General features: G+C 25.6%; 1 protein-coding gene across 1 annotated transcript in view; it reads left to right on the forward strand.

Moving 5' to 3' along the window:
- The window catches only part of LOC101239941 (leucine-rich PPR motif-containing protein, mitochondrial), a 125306-nt gene that overhangs the window by 3737 nt on the left and 99705 nt on the right, over positions 1-21864 (forward strand). Inside the window, exons 2-6 of the mRNA XM_065799184.1 lie at positions 2352-2474; positions 2891-3015; positions 12861-12919; positions 14112-14198; positions 20706-20744. Of these exons, the coding sequence (XP_065655256.1) occupies positions 2352-2474; positions 2891-3015; positions 12861-12919; positions 14112-14198; positions 20706-20744 (433 nt within the window). The remainder of the gene's footprint in view (positions 1-2351; positions 2475-2890; positions 3016-12860; positions 12920-14111; positions 14199-20705; positions 20745-21864) is intronic.

Genomic DNA, 21864 nt, shown 5'->3' on the forward strand with positions numbered 1-21864 from the left:
TTATTATTGCTCTGTTCTTTAAGAACATTGAGCACTCTATTTGTAAAATACACTAACATAATTTACATATATATATATATATATATATATATATATATATATATATATATATATATATATATATATATATATATATATATATATATATATATATATATATATATATATATATATATATATATATATATATATATATATATATATATATATATATATATATATATATATTTATATATATATATATATATATTTATATATATACAACCCTTGGAATTAAAAAAATAAGTTTGGCAATAATTTGCCAACCTCATATTTTTAGAGGTCGGCAAAAAAAATTTGATCAAAGCTCTTACCATAAAACATTGAAATGAGGTTGGCAGTTTTTTGCCAATATCAGACACTTTGAGGTCAGCAGTTAGGTCGGCATTGCCGAATCATTGCTGACCCTAATTCCGAGGGTTTTATATAGATTACATTGCTTTCATAAAAAATAGGCGCAGTAGTAAAATATTGTTCATTTTCCTTTTTATGTATCATAAAAACCCTTCCACATTGTGTTTAAATATAACATGGCAATGACATGTACATGTTTTTAAAAAATAATTTATTTTTACTACAGTAGTTTAGAAAACATACAAGAAAATGTTGCAAAAAAAGAATAAAGAAATTTTTTAGTTTGATAATTTTGTAGGAAATTGTCAAATTAAAAAGTTTGTATTTTAATTTGTCAATTTCCTATAAAAGGTTGGATAAATTTGCTTAAGATGATCAGTTAAGTCATATTTTAAAGGCTTTTTAAATATTTTGATAAGACCTAAATGTTAATATGTATAGAAATAGGTTGAAAAGTAGCAAGCAAACCAACAAAGTTGCAAATAGGTGGTATGAAGGATGGCTCAATGATCATTAATAGAGAAATAGCAAGAAAATTAAAATTTTTATAGAATTGCGTCAGATAAACTCGAAAGACACTTAAAACAATAGGTAGCATTCAACCTTATGCATGATCAGGAAGGGTAAAAAAAAAAAATTTTTTTTTTTGTTGTTCAAGTAAAAGTCATATAGTTATATAATATCTAAATATTAATAGTCTTATTTAATGTTTAACGTTTAGCGTCGTTTTTAAGTAGTTTTTAGGCTTTTTTTGAACGTATTTCTTATAATTGGTAATTTAAATAAAAAAGAATTTTCAAGCGTGTAATTGGCTATATATGTCTAATTTAATGCACTTGGTGATGATTATTAGTTATCTGATGTCAAATTAAATTATTTTTAAACTTTTGACTTGATATTGCAAAAATCAGGTAATATATTTAGTTTGAAATTATTATTTTAATTGTTTAAATTGTTTTTTTGTTGACTTAAGTTATTAATTGCACTTTATTTTTCATTTATATTTTTTATTTATTTGAACATTATTTTATTGCATTATTTAACCAAATTAGTCAGAAACTCATAAATGACATGATTTTTAATAGTACTAATATTGTTCCAAAAGTTGAATTTCCAAAAGTTATGTTTATGAAATGGCATAACTTTTGAATAATTCAACAAATAATATACAAACTATGTTTTATTTTCAAATGTACCTAATTTATTAATGGTTATTGTTTTACCATTAAACATAGTTTTTTACAATAATATTTAATCAAGTTAAATTTGTTACTGTTATAACTGATTTTAAAAATGTTATGATCCATAACCAATAGTGTAGAGCTAGAGCTAGGCTGTGAAACTAGCCAAGCAAGTGTTGTGACTTGCAGTGCATCTAGAGCTAGGCTTTTTAACTAGCTAAGCAAGTGACTTGCAGTATGTGTAGAGCTAGACTGTTATCCTAGCCGGCTATCTTTTATAACTAAAATTCTATTAAAAAAAAAAGTTGAATGGTGTAAAGCTAGATTGCCAACTTTACCAGCCAAGCAGTTTATTAAGTAGAGATGTGACAGCATTTAGGCCCCAAGAGGTTTTGCTGTGGTATATCTAGGTCTGTTGTCTAGCCATTTACAATTATTTAGAAAACAGATATTTTCGGTAATATTCAGTGTAAAGTAATGTGAACCTAAATATCTTATGCTAAATGCTATTTGCGTAATTTAGTGATGTTATTGTTGTAAAATTTTGTGTTGATAGACAGCTAAGCTACATTCCTATTTTATTTCATGCTTAATTAAAATAGTTATATATAATTAATATTAGAAATTTGCTATTATTACTAGATATTATTACAAATCTATCTTACAATATATTTTATAAATATTTACTATAAAACTTAATAATATGATTATATAAAGTTATAAATAGAGTTTTTTTTAATTTTAAAGAATAAATTTAATTTATGGCAAATACTTTAGAGGCAGTATCTTCATCAGTTGCATTCAAAATAATCAAGTCGTGTGGTTCTGATATGTCTGGAGAAAATGAATATACTAGAAATGAACTTGTTACGCAAGCGTGGGAAATGCTTAAGAAAAGTGGTAAGTGGTTTTTCATGTCAAATTTTTTTAGCCAGATTACAATTCGATCATCACAACATACCTTTTGTATGTTGTGATGATCGAATGAGTCTTTTTCTCATTTTGTGAAGAGTTGTCTTTATTCCAAAATCTGAATGTAATGAAGAAAAACTAAGCAGAAAGATAGTCAGTATGAAATTAGAATGAAAAGTTTAATCAGATATAAAAAAATAAATTTTTGTTTTTATTAGAAGTAAAAACAAATGTTTATATTTTAATCACAAATAAATTTGCTTGTTAAAAAAAGTCTGTACTTAGAGATTTTTAAATACATTTAACATGCGTACAGATTGATTTTATTGTCATTTAATATCGTGTATGTTTTGGAGTAATTTAATATAGTGTGCATTTTGATGATTTAAAAGTAATCGTTTTAGGAACACCTATGAATATTGGCCTTTGGAATACACTCCTTTCTGTTTACATAGAAAACAAGCGTGATTTTGATCCTGTAGATTTTCTGAATGATTTAAGAAAAAACTCACAATTAGAACCAAATCAGGTGAAGAAATGTGTTATTTTTATATTTGTTTTTTTATTACTTCATTTTTCAATAAAAACTGTTTTAAGTGACAATTCTACTCAATATATTCTACTTTATATATTCTTTAACAATTCTACTTCTAATGAATAAATAAAATATTTTTTTTGATATTTATTATTATTTTTAATGCTTAATAAAATTACTTAGTATAGCAGTTTAATTGTATTTTAGATTTTACTGAATAATGTAGTATTAGCAACAAAAAAATGTTTCTTATGAATGATTAAATTGTTTAGACTTATTTTTTTTTTAAATAAATTTGATAAGTTCAAATGACCAGTGTAAGAAGATCATTAAAAAACATCTTAAAAAAGCTAGTATAATATAGCAAAAACATTTGCTTAAAAATATAACCTTTTTTGTACTAAAAAGTGGAAAATAGACTTTTTAATCGAAATTAAGTAGTTATTAAACTAAAGATTGACTGCACACTTTGAAACAGACCTCACCAAGCAAGATTGGTGCCATAATGGTACAAAATTTATCTCTATGTTGGCTAAATGTTGTTAACAAAATTGCACTATATATATATATATATATATATATATATATATATATATATATATATATATATATATATATATATATGTATATATATATATGTATATATATATATATATAGATATATATGTATATATATATATATATATGTATATATATATGTATGTATATATATATATATGTATATATATATATGTATATATATATATATATGTATATATATATATGTATATATATATATATATGTATATATATATATGTATATATATATATATATATATATATATATATATATATATATATATATATATATATATATATATATAATTTATACCTACAATTAAGTAGCTTCCTCGTCTGTAGTGGCCTTCTCGACTTTGAGGAGGTGAATTAAATATATATATAGCAAATATTGATTTACAATACAGTTGACTCTCGATATCTTGAACTCTCAGGGGACTGGGAAAATAGAGATATTAGGAGTAGGAGATATCGAGAAGATTTTGGCTCAAACGAGTGCGCAAGGGACTTGAAATAAAGTTTGAGACATCGAGTAGTCAAGGTATTGAAAGTCAACTGTATTAGCTATATATAAACTGCAATATAATACTGACATATTTTTTTATCATAATTAATAAAAAACATTAAAATTAAAAAAAGAAGCAATTTAATGAGGAGTTAAACCTATGATTCTGTTAGCCGCGCCTTAATATTAGACTTTTATAACATCTACAGGACAACACTGCTTTATCAATGAAAAAAAATTAAAGAGTTTAAACATTTTGTGTATAACTTAGGTTTTTATTATGTAAACATTATTTGTATGAGCGTACAAGTTACTTGAGGAAAAGTTCTGGTCAAGTAAAAAGGATATATAAAAAAAAAAAAACAATAATAAAAAGCTATTTAAATTTTGTATTTTGTAATTTATAAAACTTTTAAAAAATAAAAAGTATTTTAGTTGTGTTTTTAACTTAGAATCTAAAATAAGACTTAATCAAAGTGAATGTAATAGATACACGCTTATTTAAAACTTAAAATAAATCTTTTTTAATAAATAGTAAAAAAAGTTTATTTTTTTAAATCGGAATAAGATTACACAAAAGCAATTTTAAAAGTGTCAAACTCATTCATTCAAGTTTCACTTTCTTATAGTTACTTGCTTTCTTGCTTGGAGTTATTTCAGTGTAATTTTTAAACTTAGAAAAAAGTGTTTCAGAATAACAAATGAACTTTTTAAATAAGAAAATAAGAAGAAACCCAACACAAAATAGTAACTATAAATAGTTATGATAATCATTGTTCTAATATTTTCTAATAGATTTTTAAACTCTATTAAAAAGAGTTGAATGAATTTGTTCAAATGTAACATTGTTATTAACAATTTTTATAGAAAACTTCAAGATGCTTGAATAGAAAAACAACTGTTGCTGACAATTGTTTTTCTGATGTATTTATGGTATGATACAAAACATTATTAAAATGTAATCAATTTTAATTTATCCATGAGTTTTTTTTTTATCTAAATATTGCCCGTCAAGTCTGTTTTAGATATGCAATTCATCGCTCGCGCACGCATTTATTTCTGCTGAGGCCTGAATATTTATAATCTGAAGCATGATTTTCTAAACTTTTTCATGTCATTTCAAATTCTGGTCATCTCTAATTCTGGTACTCTCTAGTTTTTTCCTCAAAAAATTTTTAAATATTTATGTTAAAATTTTTTTTTTTTAAGTCCTTATTAAATTATCCTTCTTTAAATACTAAGGATCGTTTGAAAATTTTTTCAAAGGTGCTACAAAATGTTGGATGAGATTAGAGGGTCATGAATTTTTTTCAAGTAAAAAAAAAATAAACAGCTAATAAAATTTTTTTTTAAAGTTATAATCATTTTCTTCTCAAAGATACTAGTTCCTTAATAGTAATTAACCAAAGTTGAAATGTGACTGGGGCTAGGGCTGGGTTTGTTACGGGGGCCAGATTTGTGACCTGTGACTTGGATAAACATTGATACATCCTAAAGTATATATTTTTTTATTCAAAATTTATTTTATATTTTATTTATATATTCATGAATATTTGTATGTAAACATCATAATGAATAATATGATCATCATAACATCATTATCATCATCGTCTTCATCATTATCATCATCATCATCATCATCATCATCATCATCATCATCATCATCATCATCATCATCATCATCATCATCATCATCATCATCATCATCATCATCATCATCATCATCATCATCATCATCATCATCATCATCATTATCATCATCATCATCATCAAGCTTTAGCTATCCCCTTTTGTTCTGTTTCTCTAAATCTACAAGTCTCAAGTACAGCTTGTTCATACCATATGTAACTTGCTCTCTCAAAGTTTTTTTACTTCTACCTCTACCATTTTCTCCTAAAGCAGCTACTTCTCTTCATGCTGATACCCAAACCACTTTAATCTTCTCTGACAAATGTTGTTTGATACAAAATTTTTTATAATCAGTCTAAGATTATGGCTCCTTTCCTGATCTTGTTAGACACGTACCAAACACATGTCTAATCATCACCTTCTCTTTTGACAATTAATACACCATATAAATACTAAAGTTATTATAAATATGTAAAGATACTATATGCTAGTATCTATATAAATAGCAAACAATTATGTTTGTATACATAAATATCCATATTATGTATACTTAAATGCGCCTCTTACCTAACCTCCTGGATCCAAGCAGGTATGGAAGCTTATTCCCTTTTGGTGGTTTTAAGTCAAGCCTCATTCTACTCCACGTTTTTCACTTTCTTGTGCAGTTACTATATTAAACTGTAATTTTTTTTCCCATCTTTTTTTCCATTTTACATTATGTGAACACTTATTTAATGAAATGGTCAGTTTGTTATATTGCAAAAATTAATGAAAAAATAGAACAATAAATTTACTATTGCAAAAATAGTATCAGTCAGAATTTACATATTTTAATTTATTATTTGTTTAAATACTATGTAGTTTAAGGATTATAAGTAAATAAAAAAGTAAAGGGAAAAAATAATAATTACTAAAGGTCAAAAATGAATCAAATAAAAATTATGCTAAAGCTATTTGCCCATTGTATGAAACATTAAAGTCAATTTTTGTTTAAGGGGAAAATTTTGAGGAATTATTTAATTAAAAATTTAAATGTTTTAAATTAAAAATTAGTTGATAATAAATATAATAAAAAAGATATATTTTAAAATAAGTTATTAGAGTTTTTTTGTTTGGTTTTGTTTTATAAATTTTTTTTATTGAATAACAGCTATTGAGTTTAGTGGTAAAAACAGAGTTTATGGTTTTTGAAAAGCTAAAAATTTAAAGAACCGAAGCATTTCCAGATATCGCAATTCATGATAACTTAATTCGAGCCCTGTATTCCAAGAAGTCTATGTAAAAAGTTCCTGTCTGATGCTAAGCTCTGTTACTCTCAGTTTACTAAATCCTGTATCTTATCTCAGGTGTTATGTTTTAGAGACTTTTGGAAAGTCTTCAACAATGTTATTAATTAAAGTCTAATATTCCATCTCTAATTTATGGTTCTGATCTTATTACTTTTCCCCAAAATAAGGCAGAGTTATTAGCAAAGAACTTCTCCTCTAATTTGAATCTAATGGCCATATTCTTGCTGCCATTCCAGTAAAACGGATTAACCCATTGCTATATATTCGAATCACTTTAATGCTAAAGTGAATTCTCTTTGATTGAATAAGTTTGATATTTTGATCTTTTTTAATTTCGTATGTTGCTTTTAAATACAGTTTTAGAAAGTTTAGATAATTGTTTATATATATTGTCTTTTATTTTTATTTTCATTTTTATATTATAAATGTAAAAAAAAAAAAGACCGAATAGTATTAAAATTAAATGACAAAACATTTTAATACTGAAGTATTTTAAAATTAAAACTTTTAAAATATTAAAAGATTTTTTGAACTTTTGTACATAGATATTCCTATTTTTGTTCTTCTTATTGTATATTATAATTTTTATCATTAAATAAATTTTTATGTGTAAATTTTAAATAAATTTATAGTGTTTTAAAAGTGCATTAAATATGATATTTAAAGCTTTAAAACTTTGTTAGTAATGAATAAAAAAACTTATTTAAATTGATAGCTTGATTTTTATAGATGAGCAACTGTCTTTGCTCACCAATTTTGAATAGAATATTAGTTAAAAAAACTTTCGTTGCAATATGCTATTCTAAAATTAATTTAAATAAGCAACAATAGCATTTAATAGCAAGAGTGAGATTCATATACTAAGGCGGCAAGTAAATTTAAATACTGCAGCGAATTTAAGTACTAGTGAATTTTGTATTTGTAAATTAACAAAAAAAAAAAAAAAAAATTACTTTTTGTATTTGTAAATTTTGTGTGTAAATTAAAACTTTTGCATTGGTAATTATAATTAAAAAGAATTAAAAAATTAAAAAAATAATTATCCTCTTTTATGTTTTGTGCAAATATAACATAAATAATATGTTTTATTGCAAGTTTCATTTTTATTTTTGTTGTTGTTATTTTCTGTATACTTTACCAACAAGTTTAGTTTATTGGCGATATTTCTAATTCCCTTAATAAAAAAATGGTAATAACCTATTTTAAAGTATATTATTTATTATTATGCAAAGAATTTTGTAACTTTTTTAACTAAAGATAAACAAAGTGAAAATATAAATAAAGAATAATAAGAATAAATAAAAAAAACACAATATAATTAACACATTGAAAAATCTCAACTCAAGAATAACTGATGTTAATTAAAAAATAAAGTTTTTTTCAACTTTTCAATGAATAACCTTGCTTGTTAAAGGCAACACTTTTTTTTTAATTAAAAAAAAACAACAAAAGATTGTTCTCTGTCAACTTAATTCATTTGTTAGCCTTGCATACTAATTATACTTAAGTTGTTTGTTTTTTTACTATTTTTTGAACCTTTGGGAATTTTATATGAGTTGGGAATTCCACTTTATATGCAGTGCCATTAGCTGGCTAGCAGCCTGATTACCATCATTCAATTCTTGCTAAACTATCAATAGATGCTAAATTAGTGGTTCCAATATTTAAAGAAAACACTTTTGACCTTTGACCTCAATTTTGAACTCTCCAACTATCGTATGATTAGTTTTCTTTCTATTATTATTTTCTTTATATAAATGTTTTAAGATTATTTAAATCATTTCTTTCTGCAGTATTAATGTCATTCTTGAAGGCCAACACTTTTCTTTATTTCCAGTAATTTTATAAGTACCGCAAGGTTCTATTTTGCTTCTGTATTGTTTCTTATCTACAAAAAACAATCTTACTGACAATCTTATAACTAAGTATATGGCTCTATTTGTCGACAACTTAACTTTATACTTCATGTCTTGACAAAAAGTCTTCACTTTTTGGTTGCTTAAAACATGCAGTCTATTGTTAATCTGGTCTCTCTTCTGTCGCAGCTTGAGGCTTGCAGTGGCTTGTGGATTTTAACTCCAACAAATCTCATTTACTGCAAAGAACTGTCTCAATATTGTTGACATTCCTATATTAAATAATAACAATCCTTTTACTTTGACATGGTCCAGAAACACATCATATATGTAGTTGGAACTGCTGTATCTGCCAAGCTTGAGTCACTCTCCCATCATCTTGAGGCTGTTTCTCTTTCTTTTTTCTACAAATTCTATCATAAACACTGCTCAAATAAGCCATCATTTCTAGTTCTATCAACCAAAACTTGCTTGGATTGTCATTTAGTAAAATTGCATCCTTTTACTGTGTTTTTCCCTTCATGCTACAAAAATTTTTATTCATCTAGTTTTTTTCCTTGCACATCAACAAAACCTTGAAACTCTTACCTGTCTTCATGTTTGAATAATACAGCCTTTATCCTGAATAATACTACATACAAATTTTTGAGTCTTCAATTAACTGTTTTCTTGCTCTTTAACCCCCTATCCTTTGTTTTTTAGTAACCTCATCCTTTGTTTTCTAGTAACTTAATAGTGATTGCTTTTAACCTTGTTGGAAGTAAATTAGTTTAAAAATACAGTTATATGTGCCAGTATATACAGTGGTGTACACTAGATTTTTAGATGTTAGAGTTTTGACACCTACAGGCATTGTGCAAACTCCAAACTTTTGTACGTTTATGCTTATATCAAAAAAGAATGTTTTGCAAAGAATTGGGGGGATTGGAGTTTGGGAACAAAAAAACCCTAAGTTTTGGGCCCACCCAGCCCTTAACGTGGGAGCAACAAGTTTATAAAATATTTTCTCTACAATTTTTATCTAAATTCATATTCATCAATAAATTTCAAGTTTCATGCAATAATCTCTTAGTGTTCAGTTTTTATGACTCTGCAATGATTACAGCCCCCTCAAATTGAGGGGGATTAAAACTTTATATGGTCATAGTTTTTGTAAAATAAGAGATTATTGCACGAAGTTTGAAATTTGTTGATGAATATAAATTTAGATAAAAATAGTAAAGAAAATATTTTACAAACTCGTTGCTTCTACGTTAAGGGCTGGGTGGGCCCAAAAATTAAGGTTTTTTTGTTCCCAAGCTCCAGTCATACCAATTCTTTGCAAAACATTTTTTTTTTTGATATAAGCATAAACATACAAAAGTTTAGAGTTTGCACAATGCCTGTATGTGTCAAAACTCAAACATCTAAAAATCCAGTGTACACAACTGATATAATTTAATATGTGCATAATGTAAATGTATGCATAAATTTATAATATGTAAAGTATTACAAATTTTCTTTTAGACCAGTATATAAACCCCTAACTAAACTCCCTCGATATATTGTATTGAAAAATTAATAATAGAGTTATATCCAGAGAAGAGTTTTTTTTATTTAGTTATTACAAGTATTTACGCTTGAGTATAGCTAACAGTATAGCTCTTGCAATGTCTTCATTTATATTTATAAGTTTTATTTTGCGAAAAGTAAAACTTATAAATGATATCAAAAAAGTGAAAACAGAAATTCCCTTATAATTTATAAAAAATTCAAGTTTTCCAAGTACTATTTATAAAAAAATATATACCATTGCGCTTTCACTAACCTTACACAAAAAAAGTTAAATTTATGCTTTATAAACATTTTTGATGCAGTGTTACGATATGTTTACAAGGAATTTAAAATTTTTAATCATTATAATCATTTAATCATTATATTAATCGAATTATATTTCCTTAAGTTTGCTTAAATTATTTTTATAGAATTTTTTTTTTTTGAACGAAGGTAAAATATTTTTTTTTTTTGAACTTAAATTTTGTGTAATTTAAATTTTTTGTAATTTAATTTTTGGTTTACAAATTTTTGGTTCAGCATTTGGAATAATCAATAGTTTAATATTTGCAAAAGAAAATGTTCCTACTTTTAAAATTATTTTCAAGAAACAAAAAATAATTAACTAATCAAAATGTTTACGATTTAAATAAAACTTTCTTCCTCACTTGTACTATTTCTAAATCTGATATTGTTACTGTAGCTAGATATACATTTAACTTTCAGGAATGATCCTCGCTATGGCACTGGGTATTACAGACGGCGCTGCAATTAAATTTATAACTATTGAGCGTTAAAATTCTTATAAATTTTAAGGTTTTTTTTTTATTTCAAATTTCAATCGCAAAATTATTTGAATAATTTTAATTTTAGAAGACCAAAGTTCTTTTGTTCAAATAGATTTCTTTTTTAAAAAAATCCTAAAAACAACTTGTGTATTTATAGAAAATATTTTATCTTGATACCGCTTTAAATAAAATAAAATTATAAAAAAATGGTATCACATTTTTCATATTCTATTTGTGACCCATCTGACCAAAACCAGTCACATGTATAAAATTTTAAGTTTTGAGTGTGATACATATTTGAAAAGGTATGATATTCTGCTTTAAAATGATGCAAAAATTATTGCTCTAGCTTGACCCTAGCCAAAGTTATGAGCAAAAATGTAACATCTATATTAAAATTTTAAAACGGAAAAAAATGCGTTTAAAGGTTTGATGTCATATAAAATAAAAAACTCCTTAGCAGCCATGCATGGATTTTGTTCTAATTCGGGACACATCTACTGTGATACATTTGCAACAAGTCCTTAAAAAATTATTACTGTAGCTTGATTACTTTTTAAATTATAACACTTTTAGTACATCGAGAAAATTAAATTATTATCAATTTTTAAATTTTTAAACCTATTGACAATATTTAAAGCAAAAAAAATACCTAAATGTTGTTTATAAAAAATTTCATGTGCTGGTTTAACAGAGTAAAAAGTGAAGAGTTAAAACAAACATTAAAAGTTTAAAACAAAAATAAAAAAAACAGTTAAAAGTCTATACCACGCCCTCGTGCACCACGACCCCGACCTCGACCTCTAGGTCGCGTCTCAATGACAGTTTTTTGTTTTTTACCAGATTCACTGGTAAAAAACAAAAAACTGTCATTGAGACAAGGTTATTATTGCGCTAGGCAGTCATGTTTACTACCGAAAGTGGACCAATTTAATCACAGAAATTTAAAGACAATAGCCTCACAAAAATCACCAAATTAACCATCAAAAAATTATTTTTTATTAAAAGTTAAGTTTGAATAGCAAAGAAAAGATAATTATGTAAACAATTATGCAAAAAAATAAATAATGATAAAAATTGAATTTTTGAGATGTTTTGATGGTTTTCTCAATATAACATAACGTGACATCCGACTGGTTTTGGTCAGATGCATCACATTTGAGGTTTCTTGTTAAAATAAATTTTAGTTAAAAGCTTATATTATGTGTTAACAACATATAGGTTCTTTGAGTAAATTAAGTAATTTAAGCAAATGATTATACTTCTATTCAAAAAATAAATTTATTTTGGCATACTTTATGACCCCTAATAAAAAACTTGGACAAAAACATTACTTTTAAGAATGGCTAAAAAAGGTGCTAAATTAGAAAAAAAGAAATCGCGAAAATATTTTTTTAAATAAAAAACTAATCAAGGTATGAAAAGCAATCGCGATCGTGATATGCTGAATTATGTGTGTGCTTATGTGCAATTTTCATATGTAGGACTATTGTAGGGTTTTTTTTATGGGTTTATAATTCACTGTGTTTTTATTGTTATGTTTGACTTAAATGTATACTAAATAAGTTATTCAATCAGTAATAAAATATATCCCTCTTAATTTTTATAATCTTTTAATTTTGATAATATTATTATGTCATTAAGACATTTTTTATCAAAGGTTTATTTTTGTTTTTTATAGACTACTTTTTCTCTGCTTATCCAAATGTATGCTGAACGAGGAGATCCTCCGGGTGTTATGTATGTATATTGTTTTAATAAAATAATATTTAGAAATAATGTAACTTTTTGAATAATGAATATACTTTTTGAATTAATAGCTAAATTAATTAAAAATTTAAGGCACATAATTACAATATTTAAAAAAAAAAAAGAATTAAACAATTTTACCAATAAGTTAAAATTATCTTTAAATTGGTAATTTTCCATATCAGACCTAAGACACATTTCAACATGTGTTTTTTTGTTTTGAATGATTTTTGTTTAAAAAATTAAGATTGTAGCTCTTTTAAACACAATTATCTTTATTATTATATATTTATTTTTACTATATAAAGACCTGGAAAATGCATTTTTCATTGTGTGATAATATCTTCATAAATTTCTCCAATAATATAAGTAATATATCAGGTTACACTTACTTATACAACTTATACTTATATCAATGTATATTATTTTATTTCAATGTTTATCTTAAGCATTTATAGATTTTGTGCTTTTTTAAAATACACGTTTATTAGTACATAAAAAAGTTTACTAATATAGCAAATTGTGAATTCTTGTTTAATTGTTAATTGTTTTCAACATTAAAAACAATGCATTAAATTTGGTTATTTTCTGGCTAAGGAATAATAACAATTTTAATTTGCACTTTTTTTTCTTCACTTTTTTGAATAGAAATTCTAGCAAAGGGCTTTTCTATTAAACTTAATTTCTTGTTAACCGTACTTGATATATAACTTTTAGTTGTTATTATTTGCAACATTATTTAGTGAAAAAATTACCCACCTTAAATTTAAGTCAACACTTAACAGGTAAAACACTGTGTAATCTTAATGCAACCTATAAACAACCTGGAATTTAAATTAATATAGTACCTGGAGTCAACTGTAACATTATACTATTATAACAGCTTTATTTCTGTATACTCATAAAAAAAAATCCTTCACAGTTGACCATGGTTTAAAAGTTTTTTTCCTTTATATTTCTAAAATTAAAATGTAATAGATGCTACTTAATAGAATATTTATTTAGATTTCTGATAAAAAAAAACTATATGATACTGATAAAAATGTGTATTATACAAATTAGGCTTATTTTGTTAAACTCAAACAAAAAAAAACAAAATTTTGCTAGGAGTTCTTTGATTATAGCATATAGTTATGCTACAATCATATGAGTGACATGACTAACTTTTAATAAAATTTTTTAGGAAGATCATTGAGTTTATGATGGAGAAGGGTTTTGTAATGACAGAAAATATGTATGCTTGGTTAATAAAAGCCTTTGCAATAAATGGGTAAAAATTAATTTTCCGTTATTTTAAATTATGTTTTTAAGTTATAATCTTTATTTTATTTACAAATTAACATAATACTTATAAAAACATAGTTATGAACAATTTAGCATTAGTATAGTTCTGAAGATCACTCTGCTATGATTTCAAGTTCTGAAAAATTTTAAAAACAAAAATTATTTAGTTTTTTTCACAATAAAGATTCTATATTTACAAAATAGTTTTTTTAGTTTATGATCGAGAGTGTTTAGTTCTAATTGCTTACGCTTATACTATTATATAAAAATCTCGAACTACAGTAGCAGATAAATTCCAGGCATCAAGTCTGTTAATACAATGCCTAAACAGGCTGTATCATACAATGTGTGATATAGCAAGACTATGAAATTGCTGATTTCAATACAATCGGAACAGTCTATGGCTATGTCTTTTTCCATTCGTAAGGCCTCAGTAAATGCAGCAAAAGATTTTATATTTCCTTGAGTCTCAGTTAAAATGTGTCTGGGCTGTTTGTAACCAATTGGCTAATATCCAACTCCTTGTACTGTTTAAAGTGCAATGAAAAATCTTTAGTCAATTATTAGCTATTTTCCTTGTGCAGCAAAAATATAACTTCTAATGTGATAAAGAAAACAAAGATAGCATCATTTTAAGATTGCAGAGAAAATGTTTTAGTAACATGAGGAAGTGACTTAACTGTTCCTAAAAACTTCAATTCTGAAAATTTGAGAGCGCATTCTTGTTTTAATCCTGTTTCTACAATGGAAAGTGGCAGGTTTCAGTTTATGTTCAGGCTTTTTTTTGAAACAGATTCACAAAGAAGCCACTTTTTTCTAAAGTTTAACAAAATGCAAATCGATGGAATCAAGTTTAGCTGGAGAATGTAGTCAATTTAAGAAAGCATTTAATTATATCAATAGTTCTATAGAGTTTTATGCATTAAATAACAACTTGAAAAATTTAGAGCTTATCCATTTTTTGCAATCAAGTTGTTGAATTGGTTGACAACATTGTTAACTAACATGATCTCTACTAGATAATATACTACTAGATGAATATATGATCAAATTAGACATTGATGGAGGTTGTGGGTTTTTATATTGAATAGCCAATGGTATTAACCAAAATATAATTTTTTTTTAACCATAAGGTGCATGTTCTCAAGCCTTTCACGACTCAGGTGCAAATAATCTCAAGGTGCGAACAATCGTCAAGTTAGTAAAAGAGCCTAATAAAAGCTTAAAGAAAACTTTTGAGTTTACAAATTTTGAAATCTACTTTTTGTAAGGGCATCTTTCTAAAAACGGGGGTAGTTGATTGCACTGTTCAAGCTTTTGTAACTCTTAAAGATCATAAACCAAGTTTTCAAAACAAACTTCTTTGTAGGTTATTGGTTTCCTCAAAAAGTGAGATTGGACATCTAAGCAAAATAGAATTAAACAAAGTTGAGTAGGAAAAAATTGATAATATTCTTAGTAATATTTTTATGCAAAAGTGAAATTGTTGTTTTCACTTTAGCAATAGACATAAAACTTGCATAAGTTGTTCTTTGACTAGGTTCAGAAGCATCGATCAGTTGCATCGACATCGACACCATTGTCTGAAGGCTCTCAGTGTTTTTTGTTTTTTTTTTAAGTTAAATTAAAACCCTTTTCAGCAAGTTTCAAAAGTTGGTAAAACCTCCCTCTGCTAAATCTTCCTTCTGAAACTAATCTGAAAAAGGTCAAAAAAGTTCTTTATATTTTTCCAATCATTCAGTTGCACTTAGTTTTTTGCATTACTTAATCATTTAATAACCATTCTTAGTCAAAGCTCTTGTTCTTTGAAAGCCAATGGTTGGTCAAACTAACTTTGGATCTATACCAATATAAATAGGAAAATATAATGAAAATTAATGCAGACAAATTAAATGTTTGCTTTCTAGAAGAGTTGCTTGAAAATGCTATAATAGATTTGAAGTTGAAATTTTTATTCCTGCATTTAAAACATTCATTGCAGTCGTACAAACATGCTTTAGGAACATCCTTAAATTCTCCTATAAAGGTTCTATATTTTTATTTCAGAGACAAAGTCCTAAGAATTTCAATTACACCTTAATAGGGATGGCAAAAATCCAGGAAATTTTCAATCCCGGGATTGAAAAATTTGTCCCCGGGAAATTCCGGTATATCCTGGGATTGAATAGAAAAAAACGCAATTGTAGAAAGAGAAACATAAGAAGAACTAACATTTTAAGTACTTATCAAATACTTAAAAGTGATTAATTTAATTATGATATAAATAAAGTACTTCATTCATTAATGAACCTAAGTAATTTAAATTATAAAACAATACTTTAAAATGATAACACAGTATAAATAAAAATAATAACTAAAAATAATATGAACATGCATGAATATACATGAGTTATATTTATTTTTGAAAGTACTACCCTAAAAAATCAAAGTGTCAATCATTTCATCGCTTAATCATGTTTGATTTTTTGAAAATAAAAACTGAGAATGCTTTTTCGGAATTCATACTTGTTGGCTGTATAAATAGTATATAATCATATTTTTTTAAAGGTGATCTAATCATAAGCTACTACTTTCAAATAACAGTATTTCTTTTTGAATTTTATAAGTTATTTTTTACCTTTATGTTTTGTGTTCATATTGCTGCCAATCTTTTTTCCATCACTTCATTTAATTTGTTCATTTAATTGTTTTGACATTATTCTACTCAAGTCTGCTGCTGTTATTATATTTGCCGAGTATAAACACTTTATCAGGTTTATCATAATTTTTTTTATTTTTGGTACTTGTATTTGGTAGAAAAACTTCTGGAATCTTTTATAAAGTAACCTGGCCATGAAGATATACTAAGCTCCTTAACGGTGTTTCCACTCTTAAATTTGGTAACTCAAAGCATTATACAATTGTTTTCCGATTTCAGATTGTTGTTCATTTATTTTTGTCAACATAAACTTTTATGCATTGTCAGAAGAAATTAAAGTTGCGTCTATTGGGAGTAAAAGTACTACTAAATCAGATATCGTTCTACATTCTTTCTCGTTCATCTTAATTGAATCATCGATGTTGGAATCCAATTCTAAATCTAGAAGTGCCTTTTTAGCACAATGATTTTTTTAATTTTAAGTTCTTATTTAAGTTGCTACATCGGATTTTGCAATCCATGATTAAATGGATGGCTTTTATAAACTTAATTTTTAGATACTTTGTAAATAATTTTCATTTCTATTTGGGAACCTTTTAAACATTTTTACAATTTTCCTGATGTTTGTTATAACCAATAATTTGGTGCCTAATTTTAACTTCAGATGTTTCATTAATTAACAATGAATCATTTGAATCTCAAATATAATCTTTCTCTTCAAAAACAATTTCTACTTAAAATAATAATAACTAAAGTTTGTTTAAACCTTTTGTATTTGGATAACTTCATCAGTTGAATGGACGTTAAGTAAACTTTTGTAGTTTAATAAACCTTCAATATTTTGATAACTTCATTAATTAAATTTTTGTAAATCACGCACATATTTGTAATTAAATTGATTGGACATAAAAATGAAATTAAAATCACGCAAACATTGGAATTAGAATGAATTAGAAAATTCAAAATAAAAAGGTATTTCTTTTATTAAAAATGTTTAATCTTCCAATTAGCAAGTGCTAAAATTTTATTTATTTTTAATAATATATTAGTTTTAATATTATACTATATATACATTTTTTATATGTTTAATCGTACAAAAAATATGTATGATTAAACATATAAAAAATGTATATATAGTATAAATTGCAAATAATGTTTTTAGTTTGCATTTTCGATAAAATACAGAAAGTGGGAGAATAAAAAAACATTGCAAAGAGGATAAACAGCTACAAAACCAAGCAGCTTCAATTCCAAAGCCTGTATTTACATTTTATGATGTCTAAATTTCTTAATTACAAATTAAGTTGAAACTTTTTGTACTTTTACTTTTTTAAAGACAATCCCGAAATCCTGGGAAATTTCGGAGACTAATCCCGGGATTTCAGGAAAAACAATTTGTACGGAATCCCGGGATTGCCATCCCTACACCTCAAGTTTATGCCATTCATCAAATAAATACCTGAGTTTTTGATAATCAGGCAAAAACATTTGTAATGACGTTTTAGTTTTTACATGGTCATAGCTTAAAAAGTTAGTAGTTTTTGATTATTAGATTTAGTGATGTCCAAGAAAGTTATAACCATTTTAGTATTTTTAACAATATTCTTAAATATAACTGCCAGCTTTATTTTTACAATAATAAAGGAAATCAGACTAAATTGGTCTTACTAACCTTGGGTTAACTAATATTAATATACCATACTATTATTAATCTTTTGTTTCAAAACAGTTTTCAAAAAAATATAAAGATATGTTAAAAAAAACTACAATTATGCAATATTAATTATCAAATGATATATCAATTTATTTCTGTTCTCTGAGATATTGACAAATAAAATTTATTTGTAATTTTATTATTGGTTAATTATTTTTAAAATTTAAAATTTAAAAAATTTTGTCTTGTGTTTTTTTCTTTCTTTATGTTTTATTAGAAAAGTTTATTATAGCAGTGTTTTTGTCATAGTGTATCAATGAGGTAGTTTAAACAAATATTATAAATGTAATATAAATATAAATGTATAATATACTAGCCTTCTCAGGAGGCGTGTGTGGTCGCATGCCTTATATGATCATGCATACAATTTTTTTTTTTTGACAACTTGGTCATGGTTTTTTTGCATCTTTTGATCAGGGATTATCTTTTTCTGGATTTTTCCAGAATTCCGGATATTTTTCTCAACTTTTAGTTTTTCCGGATATCCAAAACGTTTTCCATGCATACAAGTTAAGGTATATATTTTTGTAATATACTTATTTTTAAGGCTTTTTCACTCATCAATCATACAAAACTAAGAAAAGTTTAAAAAAAAATTGGAAACAATTCAGCTAAAAGCAAAATTTAAGAGGGAAATATATTTCGTTTTTTTTCTGGATATTTTACCCAAACAATTTTCCGGCTTTTTAAAATATGGTCTGAATGATCTATGATTGGTATTTTGCTTGTTTTTAAAAATGCGCTGAAAAAACCATACTAATTTAAAAATGAAATTAAAAATTAACAAACTATAATCTAAAAAAAGCAAACAAATTTAATGAATGATAAAATAAACCAGCGCAAATAAAAGCATGAAACTAATATATTTTTTAATTTAGAAGTGTCTCAATTAATACTTCAAACTTAATTCATTTAAAGGCGTTTAAATTGAGAGCTTAAAGCTAATAATTTTTCCTATATCGTCATGTTGATGTTTAGCGCATAGATCGATTGTGTCATTATGAGGTGCGACTGTTATATTGGCGTTGGTCAAGGTTTTAAGTCAAACTACCATATAAATTTTCTTTAATGTTTTATTTGCTATGTAAACATTATAAAATATCAGTTTCAAATTTTTAGATAATTAAGTTTCGAAGTAATTAAGCTTTAATTAAATAACTTTTTGATTTTTTCTTTAATCTTTGTAGTGAAACACTTTTAAATTAAAAAATATAAATTAACATAATTTAATTTTATGATTTTATTACATCTAGTTTATTTTTTATTCATTTTGTAGTTTGTTTAATTTTAATTTAAGTTTACATTTGTTTATTCAGCGCTTTTTTTAAATGCGCTAACATAAAACATGCAAGGAGTTGTGGCCAAGTTGTCAAAACAAAATATTATATGCATAGTCATATAAGACGTGCCACCGCATGGATCTACTGAAAAGGCTTGAATTTAAATGTTCCATAATGCAAATTGATGGGAAAAACCCATTACTTTGCATTATGCAAGAGCACTTTGTAATTGGAAGGTTATTACAGAAAAAGATGATAAAATAAATTCTCTTTTGTTCTAATAATTAAACTTAATAATTTAAGTAATAAAAGTTTCTTTAAAAAAAAGAAAGGTCTTTTGTTAAAAATCATGAGTTTTTTTAAAACATGCCATTTTTTATAAAGTGCGAAAGATTTTGAAATAGTTGCAGGAAAATTTTTTCAGGAAAACACACCATGATTTTTATTAGTTTTAATAATGTTAATTAAAATTTAAAAGCTTTGTCAAAATAACCACAAAATGTACATTGATATGTATTTTCAATATTGCGAGTAGTGTTTTTATAACATAGGCAAGTTTATTGTAGTTTCATGTTAAAAACAACTGTCAATTATGTGTAAAACTCTGATATCTCTTTGTGAAGTTAAAATAAATTATACCCAAACTAAATTCTTTTGATATTTACCTTTACTTTTTTTTATATATGTGCAATTATTCACAAACAATTGTATTGTTATGCACAACTTCACTTTTAACTTCCTATTGCAAATAGTTTCCTATACCAACATTAACTTTGTTTAATAATAATTATCTATACTAAAGCTTCATATATTTCTATTATTATATATTAATTTTTTTTTTATATATAATAATTTTTTTAGAAATTTTGAAGGTGTGAAACATGTTATGAAATCAATGAGGTAATTTTCATCAAATTTAAAAAGAAATAAATTCAATTATTTTTGTTATAGATGTACCTTATCAGATTTTCAGGTTGTTAACCATTAAAGATTATTAACATTTATAAGCATAAAGATTATAATTAAAAAAAAATAATTAAATAGCGTAGATAAATTAATAATAGGTGTATGCATATGAAACCGCTGTTTTTTCTTTGAATTAGAACGTTTGTTTTGGAGATGTTTTATTTATATTTCTTTGAATGTAATTTCCATTATTTTCTACTACTTTTTGCCAATTTTTTGGTAACTTATGAATTCCATCCCAATAGAATTTCTCAGGTTTAGAAGCTATCCAATCATCGAGCCATTTTTTGACCTCTTCATAATTCGAGAAGTGCTGATCTGCCAAGCCATGTGACATTGATCGGAATAAATAGTAATCTGATGGAGCAAGGTCTGGTGAATACGGCGGGTGGCATAAGACTTCCCATCCGATAGTTTTCAACGCTGTTTGAACAACTTTACAAACATGAGGACGAGCATTGTCATGTTGAAGAATTATTTTATCGTGTCTCTCAGCATATTCGGGTCGTTTTTCATCTAATGCTTTTCTTAAACGGAATAATTGGAGTCTGTAAAGTGGCCCATCAATTGTTTCTTTAGGTTTTAGCAACTCATAGTATACCACACCAATCTGATCCCACCAAATAGACAGCAAAGCCTTATTTCCATGAATATTCCTCTTTGGTGTTGATTTTACAGGTGCGCCTGGGTCAACATAATGTGTTGTGCGGACTGGATTGTCAAAATAAATCCATTTTTCATCTCCAGTCACTATTCGATGCAAAAAAGACTTTCTTTCAAAACGATTCAATAACATTTCGCATGTCACTAAACGCCTTTCAATATCACGTTCTTTCAATTCATGTGGAACCCATTTTCCTTCCTTTCTTATTTTACCGAGAGCTTGTAAACGTCTTGAAATTGTTGCCTGATCAACATTCAACTCTTCTGCTAATTGTTCTTGGGATTGAGCATTGTCTTCGTCCAATAAACTTTGCAATTCTGAATCTTCAAATTTTTTTGGAGGTTTACCACGTTCCTTGTTGTCAAGATCGAAATCGCCACTTTTAAATCT

This window comes from Hydra vulgaris, chromosome 06 (genome assembly GCF_038396675.1).
Source record: "Hydra vulgaris chromosome 06, alternate assembly HydraT2T_AEP".
NCBI classification, from domain to species: Eukaryota; Metazoa; Cnidaria; class Hydrozoa; order Anthoathecata; family Hydridae; genus Hydra; species Hydra vulgaris.